This window comes from Haemaphysalis longicornis, unplaced genomic scaffold, assembly GCF_048455015.1.
Source record: "Haemaphysalis longicornis isolate Haplotype H1 unplaced genomic scaffold, Haemaphysalis longicornis Haplotype H1 scaffold_93, whole genome shotgun sequence".
Lineage (NCBI taxonomy): Eukaryota > Metazoa > Arthropoda > Arachnida > Ixodida > Ixodidae > Haemaphysalis > Haemaphysalis longicornis.
The window spans coordinates 808,108-816,975 of record NW_027526466.1 but is presented as its reverse complement, the minus strand read 5'-3'; the positions used below and the strand labels follow the sequence as shown (position 1 = coordinate 816,975).

General features: G+C 46.4%; 1 protein-coding gene across 1 annotated transcript; it reads left to right on the top strand.

Moving 5' to 3' along the window:
- Positions 1-2,608: 2,608 nt before the first annotated feature.
- Positions 2,609-6,081, top strand: LOC144154804 (uncharacterized). The gene is made up of 3 exons (XM_077685903.1): positions 2,609-3,909; positions 4,234-4,345; positions 5,923-6,081. The coding sequence occupies exons 1-3, from the start codon at positions 2,609-2,611 to the stop codon at positions 6,079-6,081; spliced, it is 1,572 nt and encodes a 523-aa protein (XP_077542029.1).
- Positions 6,082-8,868: the final 2,787 nt, after the last annotated feature.

The window sequence follows — 8,868 nt, the reverse complement described above, 5'->3', positions numbered from 1 at the left end:
TGAGGGTGCGCTGCTCTGACCTCCGACGTTTGCAGCGTATTTACTTTTCTGCGGCATGGCGGGCTCGTCGAATGCTGCTCCCACCGATGAGGATCGTCGGCGCTGCTCTGACTGCGACAAGGTGTTTTCGCAACGAAAAGACATGCTTAAACACGAGAGAAAAGTGCACCACAAAGAGGGGACAAGCTCAAAAAGCCACATAAAGTGTGACAAATGCGGTCACAGCGTTACAACTTTTGACAACCTCGTCCTTCACCACAGAGCGATGCACAATTTCGACGCTGAGATTGTGCAACTGGTCTTCGGCAGCGCTGAAGGTAAGAAAACTTGGGATAGTTTGCTTTTATTTCGCCTATGTTAATCCGCTTCATCTAGTATTGTGCTCAGTGATTTAAGGACTTTTATCGCACGTGACCTTGAATAGCTGTGAGCAGCGTTTAGAAGTAAGAAAATGTAAATATGAGCGAAGAGATATTCATATTCATTGAATGGACATTATATTGTTAGATAGAAACGATGACTTCATTGTTTTGTTTGCGACTGTGTTACAAATTTTGGTTAGGCCTCAACGTAGGCCTATCAAGTGTCAAGTCCACGCTCAGCGACGTTGCAATTAATGCAGGGCGGTATCTTTCCTGCTGTTAGCTAAACTGAATCAAATGAAATGTAAGCCGACGTATATTCGTCACTGTAAAATCAACCTCCGCTTGTTTCATGTTGTGACCGTTCCAAATTTCTAGGCCTAACGTATTAACATGGTAACGTTCGCAAGTGGCAGTTGCGCGCGTTCACCATATTACAACAACATTACGACGAGGAGCCGTGGTTTTGGCGAGATGGTACATCACTGCAAGAGTTTAAAAGCGCCGCAAAGACGGCGGAACGAAACGGAAGGAAGACTCACAGCGCACGGTGTGTCTTTGTTTCGGTCCACCGTCGTGGCGGCGCTAAAAAAAAAAAAATCTTGGAATCAAGGCAACGCGACATAATAGAGAGCGTAACCGTGTTTACGTTACCATTTACCGTGTTTGCGGGAGTCGACTGCGCATGAGCGAGAGTTAACGTGAACGGTAACTTACCGGCACAGGCTTTACCGTCGCCAGCGAGCTTCCTGAGCAGACAAAGTGTACCGTCGCGTATTGAATACAACAAATGCAGTGCGCTCGGCGCTTTATGCTTGGTACCTATGCTTGGTACAGCCTGTGAAAGTAATCTTACTTGATGCTGTTTATTACGTGTTTCTTGTTAAATAATGCTCAGGAAAGCGACAAACGACCATTTTTCTCAGATGAGCGAGCAAAATGGCTATCCATACACGTGCTAAGCCTTGCCCGCCTCAAACAGTTCCGAGAAGTTTCCGAGCTCGCAAAGTGCTTTTAGGCCTCCAAAATTGTGCTGGGCAACGTAGTGTAGGTTATGGAGTAATTTTACTGGAGTAATTTTTAATGGAGTAAAGAAATTTTACTAATTTCTTGCCTAAATATTTAGCGCTGGGGCAAATTCTATTTTACTTTGATTCTAACTTTACTAAGTGGATGGCGCCACCAACACGTTTTCTTTTTAAAGCTGTACAGGTGATGGCTACAGTATTTTCAAAACAATTGCAGCTTGTGTGAATGCTTCACCTGAAATGTGACATATTCAAGTTACCTTAAACGAATGCGAATAGCTATTAGCAACAAAATTATGCGCAATTTGCTTTGAGACAAATTCAACAGGCGTCGCTACCTGCTACGGCGGCCGGGATACGCAAACGGATAGCTAAAACGTGTTTCACTGTTTTCAGCGGTAAATGGAAGCTCTGGATTCTGGTAACGCAAACACGGTAACGATATGCTAAAACTGCCTAATAATGCGCATGACGCTTGCACTCACACCCGCAGGGCATGCCCTGCTTTTGACAAGCCTGCGGGGATGCGCGTTGGTGTTCGTTCTTTTTTTTTCCCCTCTTCGTAAGGTCAGGTGCATCACCCTCACCCTCAGGTGCATCACTTCGTAAGGTCAGGTGCATCACCCACCACATTCATGACCGTATTAAAGTGCAATTATTGCTGCAGTGTTTCAGATCTAGCTTTCATATGTTCCTGAACGTGAGAGGTGCTGAATAGGCTTTATCGGTAAAGATAGCAAGCAGTGCTAAATGTACCTTGTCACTGCTCTCTAGAAAGTTAAGTGCCCTTGGCCGACATTTTTGTGTTTTGATACCATTTCGAAAAGCAGCCGTGCATGTGTGGACACTACAAGCATTATGTAACACTTCACCTCTTTGCATGGCTTGCAGGCATTGGTTTAGGACCTCTTCAAACTGCAGTGTTGTGCTCCTGTGCCCTTTTCGTGTTGTGATTTTCATGTATTTTGGTGCTTTTTTTTATTAATCGCCTATTTGTGTTTTTCTGAAATTTACATTTTGGACACTTGCCCCTGCTCATTAAAATCTAATTGGCTGTAAACCAGACATAGTTTTCCTAATGCTGGTTTTGTTCCCCACTTGTTTTCTTTTGGGGAGGGGTGGGAAAGGGAAAGGAAAAGGATATGAGTTGGCTTGCAGGCATTGGCTGTCATGAGGCAGTACGATGTGTTCTGTTAACCACTGATAGAAACTGTCATCATGCTTTGGCTCTCTAATGTGTCTGTTCTTCCCATTTTTTTCACTGTTGCAGACTTTGATAAATGGCGATTAGGTGAGGAGGAAAGCCAGCGCTGTCGCTTCGTTAAACAGCATGGTGCCTCAAGCGTTGCCGGTGGCAAGTTGCGGACCTACTATCGCTGCCACAGGTCAGGAACGGCTGCGCCCAGGCGTGGCAAAGGAGTGCGTTTGATGAAAAGTCAAGGATCCTGTAAGTCTGGCAAGATCTGTCTAGCCTCTATAACTGCTACCACAAATGCTGACGGCACTCCTGGAGCTTCTGTTGAAGTGTCGTATCAAAAGCACCACTATGGGCACGACAGAGATGTTACTCACTTGATGATGACCCCTGCTGAAAGAGCGAAAATAGCAGCAGAGCTTAAAACAGGTGTGGGCGTGAGCACAGTTATGGATAGGATCAGCGCAAGCATCGGTGGAGCTGATTTAACACCTTTACAGGCAACAGAGCGCATACAGCTCCACAACATTCGTCGTCAATTCAACCTTTTTGCTCCAGAACGGTGCCATCCTGACGATGCAACAAGCGTGAAAATGTGGGTGGAAGCCATGAAGGCCCAAGATGAGCCAGTTGTCCGGCTGTATAAGCAGCAGGGAGAGCAGTGGAAAGACAACACTTTCAGCAAGGAAGATTTTGCTCTAGCATTAATGACAGAGCTACAGGAAGAGATGCTAAACGAATATGGGTCTGGCATTGTGTGCGTTGATTCCACTCATGGAACTAACAGTTATGACTTCCAGCTAACCACGCTTCTAGTTTTAGATGAGTATAAGAAAGGTGTACCCGTAGCTCATTTGATAAGGAACAGAACAAATGGGAAAACGCTGAAGGCCTTTTTTGAAAGTCTGAAGCTAGCCACAGGAGCGATCACATCTGACGTCTTCATGTCCGACGATGCCATAGAATATTACGACGCATGGAAATCTGTGATGGGACAGCCAGTACACAGGCTTCTTTGCACTTGGCATGTGGACAAGAACTGGAGGGAGAAGATCCACAGCCTTGTACCAGGTAATGAGCTTCAAGCAGCTGTTTACAAAGCCGTTCGTGTTCTCATGACGTGCACTGATCAAGATGAGTTCCAGAGCCTCCTGCAGGGTTTCATAGAGTTGGAAGAAAATGAGCCTGCCTTGGAAGATTTCATGCAGTACTTTAGTAGGTACTACGCAGCTCCAGGTCGCCTGCAACTCTGGCCTTATTGCTATAGACTTCGGAATGGTGTGAACACCAACATGCATCTCGAGAGGATGCATAGAACTTTGAAGTACGATGTGATGAAAGGCGAAAAGAACTGTCGTGTAGACAGGCTAATTTCTGCTCTGATGACAATGACGTATAGGAATATCAGGAACAGGGCCATTGCCATTCTAAAGGGTCGGAGGACTCGGAAAATGAGCAAAATCCTGAACAGCCACGAAGCTGCAAAGAAGTTCACTAGCAGTGTACAACCAAATGAGGATGGAACATGGAGCGTGCCTTCCCAGGTGAACCCAGATGTCTTCTACACTGTTTCGAAAGTAGCTGAAGAAGTCTGCTGTCCCCTCAAATGTGACGAATGCAACGTATGTGTGGACATGTATGCTTGCAGTTGTGATGAACACCTCATCCACTTCACTGTCTGCAAGCACATTCATGCTGTGCTAATGGCAAGTAATGCTGCAAGAACAGATGACGAGAACGTGCAGGAGCTGCCTGACAGTGTATCCAAGGAACATGAGGCAAAGCGTGTGCTTGACAGCATAACAAAAACAAAGGCATCTACCAGTGTAGAATGCGCCGTTGCATTTAATATAAAGCTGGAAACATTGGCAACATGCTATGCATCTTCATCTGCAGAAACCCAAGACAAGATGAGCAAGCTTCTGGACCATGGATTGGAAATGTGGGAAAAGGACCGTAATGTTTCCAAGGTTTCAGATCTGCCAAAAGAACCAGCGAACAAGAAGATTATGCAGCAGCCTAGGTTTTACTCCACAAAAAAGCGCAGGCTGGCAGCCCCATCTAGTAGCCTTTCGAAGCCAACTGAGCATCAGAAAGAAATACTGAAGAAGCAAATTATGGATGGCGACTTGGCAAGTGATGTGATAAGCACATCATCAGGGCATGAATACTGTTGATATTGGCGTTTGTGCAAAAGGGCAAGAGTGGCAACGTTTCGGTGGCAGCTTTTAATAGGTCATTTGCTGGTCATGTTCTCCTACCCAAGCAGCTGCCGCGTCTCTACGTCTAACTTAAGGCATGCAGCCGCGTGGCCATGGCTTGGATGGTACATGTGTTAGAGCACCAGAGGTGCCTCCGAGCGTGGTCATGTGGGCTGCTGGAAAGTATTTTAACTTAAGGCATGCAGCCGCGTGGCCATGGCTTGGATGGTACATGTGTTAGAGCACCGGAGGTGCCTCCGAGCGTGGCCATGTGGGCTGCTGGTAAGTATTTGTATATAGTATTAAATAATGCTGAGGCTGACGCGTGGTAAGCCACTGCATGGGCTCGGATGGACACAAGAGGTGCCTTCTTGCTAGTGAGCATCTGTATATAGTGTAAATATGTATATACTGTAAATATGTATATACTGTACATATGCATGCATTTTCTCTATGTATTCAGCCCGCAGAATGTATTTTGCATCTACCGTGTCAATTCACATGTGCCACCTCTTTACACCCCCTTCTCTTCCCCTCCCCCCCACACCTTCGGGTCTTCCCATGGTGAGGCTGCAGTGTTATGCTGCATCTGGCAGTGAGCCAGAACATTTTTCTCTCAGCAGAGCCTGCCTGCTAGAGAGCGCGTCTCCCAGGTGGCGGATAGGGAGGCTCCTACCAAGGAGGCGGGTTAGTATTAGCAGATTTCAACTAGCACAACATATACTTCATTTAAAAAACTCAGCCTGCACATTCCTGTTTGGTAAAAGATGGCAGTATCATTAATAATAAATGTGTTGTGATTATGGTACGCACTACAGTTGCATTCAAATTGCATGTCATCCCGCGCTGGTAATCTTTGGACTGAAAACTGGACTGGGTGGTTCATCTAGGTTGGCCCAAGCACATGCTTGGGCCAACCTAGATGAACCACCCAGTCCAGTTTTCAAGCAACTCAAGCCCATGCCTCTGCTTGGTAGGAGTGGTGCTTGCACCCGCGGACCAACAGGTGACGCAACAATGAAAGCTAGTTCTATATCATGCTTATGTGTGTGCATGCCGTCCGTCTACTTAGCCTGTCTCGGAGCTGAAAGTGTTGCTCTGGACTGCCTGTATGTTTTCTTGCACGCCTTATCCAGTGCCAGTTTCCCCGGGATGGTGCATACCCAACCCTGCCTGAGCCCGTTAAGCTCCAGAGGACTTCCACCCTGGGCCACGGCCCACAATGGCCCACCCGGTGCTGCAGCCCCATCCACTCGCGCTTCGGTAGCATGCTGCCATGGGTTCTTTTTGGATAGCCGGGGGGGGGGGGGGGGGGAAGGGAGGGATTCGGTGCTGCTACAATTGACCACGGCTAAACTAGCAGTGCTAGAAGAGGCCAACTGTGGGGACAGATACTCCTGTACAACAGAAAATGCATGCTTTTGCTTACAGTTTAATCTTAAAACAAGCAACACCTGGGCCACGAAGCACAGCTTAGTGGAGGGCTACGGACTAATTTAGACAACCTGGGGCTATTTAATGTGCACCGTAATCTTGACACAACGGCACCATCGTATTTTGCCTATTCATTCCCTGCAATTACAGCCTGGCTGTCCTCAGTTACTGCATGCTGCAACCCTCCTTAGCTTGTCATGCTGCCAGAGCATGCTACAAAATAACTCGTGGCCTGCTCAGACTGACATTTGGGTTTCGCTACCGTTGACGGATGTGAAGGCTCACTTACAGCCTCTGTACATTTTCTATCGCTTGCTAGGAGACCACATTCACAGGCGCTACAAAAATTTCAGTGCCTTGGAATGTCACCACTTTTGCCTGCAGTTGGATGTGCACTACCCCCGCCCCCTCCCCAAACTTGTGCTAGGCTTTTTTTGCGAGCTGAGAACAAACTCATTTATTACCTGTCAGTCCAACTACCTAAAATGCAGTCCTGCAGAGTATGGTCACTCATGTTGTATGTGTTTCGTTTTTCTGTATTCAGCAAGTTCCTGTTGTCATGAAGATGCTCCATCCCCATTGCCTGCTGCACCTGTTACTGGACAAGTCACTGGTGCTCCAAGAACTTTCATTTTGAGCTGTGAATGCAACACTGAGGGAGCTGAAGACATGTTGAGAAATGTGTCGCCTGGGCTGCAGTTGGTGTTTCCCTTATTGCTTGAGATGTGCTCTAATAGGAGTGTTGCCACACTACCTTGGCAATGGGGCCTACACTGTATTCATACTAATCCAAATAAACATGATTTACCTGGAAAGTTTGCTTCAGAGACATCTCTTTGCTACAGACAGCTATATAGGCCAGGGTGGGAAATGGGAACTATTGAGTGCATGGTGGAGGCTGCCACGAGCACACCTCATTTGAAAGACTAGCAACAGTACCGCTTGATTATGAACTTCTGCAACTTAACTTTCCACATGGTGGTTCGTTGTGCACCTGCAGTATTCCAATAAAAATGGCATTCATGATGGAAATGCGAGGGTTTTCAAGGTCTTTCACAGCTGTGTCGATTTTTGAGCACCACAATGGGAACATTTCAACAAGAGGAATCCCCTTCAGATAACTCCACTTGTCAAAGCAATGATTCAACAATTGTTCCTAATGGTGTGTTGATAGATAAGCACTTTGTGTGTTACAAAATTTTTTTATTCGCTAATAATCAACGAAACAATCGGGTCGTCCTAACGTGGTAGCCTTATGGTTAATTTTATTTATTCAGAAACTTTGACGCTTATCAAGGGTGTGTGCAATGCAGTGGTTTGTAAGTGTTTAGAGAACCATCATGAAACCCAGTAAAAGGCAACAAACCTCAAGACATCAGAGATCAAGTCGCTTGTTTTCAAGCAAAAGGAGCTTACATAGTAGCCCCCGAACTTTGCGGTATCCTAAATGGTAGAATGCAGCGCACATGAACAGGTAACAGAATAATGTCTCTTAGCAGAATGGCTTGGTGCAGGTTAGCTGCCATGGCCATTTTGAGTCACGATGACGAATATTTGTGCATAATCGGCCTCCTACTGTAGTCTGCACCACAAAGGCCCCTCCCACAGACTTCAAATGCATGCTCTGTCATCTGAATCCATTCCTTTCTCTGCAGTGGCAAGAGTACAGTACAGACAATATTCATGCAGCAAGCATGAATAAAATTGCCCAACGAAGTATTTGTGCCAAAGCAGCAGCAAAGCCTAGAATTATGACGGGGGTCAAAAACACGCAGCAGCTACATTCAATTGCAGAATGCGTGAGCTTTCCGAGATGCACTGTAAAGTTACAACATGCCAATGTAAACTGCCCTAAAGCTCTGATGCAGAACAGCAGCAAGTAGAGAGCTATTTTAAAGCTAATAATGAGGATGTCGTGCAATGAAGTGTGCCTGTCTCGTATGAAGATATGCACTGCTATTCTTGAATCCTGATTTTAGAGGACTCCTTGCAAAATTGCTAGCCATAATTACTTTGGTTCAGGTTAGCTGATGCTTAAGAGTATATATAGCAGAAATGATGTGTTAAGCAGACACAGCCATGCAGCATTGAGTAAATGGAAGCAAGTGTGGCATCTTCTGTGAAAATCAGTGGTTGCCGAAAGAAAATGTGGCATGGCTATTAGCAGCAAATTTCCCTAGGGCAGAGGACACGCTGAGGCTTGATTGATTGTAGGGTTTAACGCGCCGATACAACGCAGGCAATGAGGTGCGCCGTAGTGGAGGGCTCCGGATTAATTTTGACCACCTGGGGATCTTTATCGTGCGCCAAAATCTTGCAAACACGGGCGTTCTTGCTTTTCGCCTCCATCAGAAAAGTGGCTGCCACGTCCGGGAATCGAACCCGTGACTTTGTGCTCAGCAGCGCCACGCCTTAGCCACTGAGCCACCGCGGCGGGTGGCACTGAGGCTTCATCAACTGGGTGGAACAAACCATTTCTGATTCGTGTTTGGGAGAAGGTGTACATGCAAGTCGAGAATTTCGAAATTAAGAGCATATAAAAAGAAAGTGCACCTCTCGGCCTAGGGCAAGCACAAATCATGGCTGCCTGTACTGCAATGAATGTGCAAGTAGTTTTCTCCACCACCTATTCACCAAGTAGGGTTTTA

Coding starts and splice junctions, on each gene's coding strand:
- LOC144154804 (XM_077685903.1), top strand. CDS start 2,609: ATGCTTTGGCTCTCTAATGTGTCTGTTCTTCCCATTTTTTTCACTGTT. Junction 3,910..4,233: donor AGGATGCATAGAACTTTGAA/GTACGATGTGAT, acceptor GTATGCTTGCAG/TTGTGATGAACACCTCATCC. Junction 4,346..5,922: donor TGCAGGAGCTGCCTGACAGT/GTATCCAAGGAA, acceptor CGCCTTATCCAG/TGCCAGTTTCCCCGGGATGG.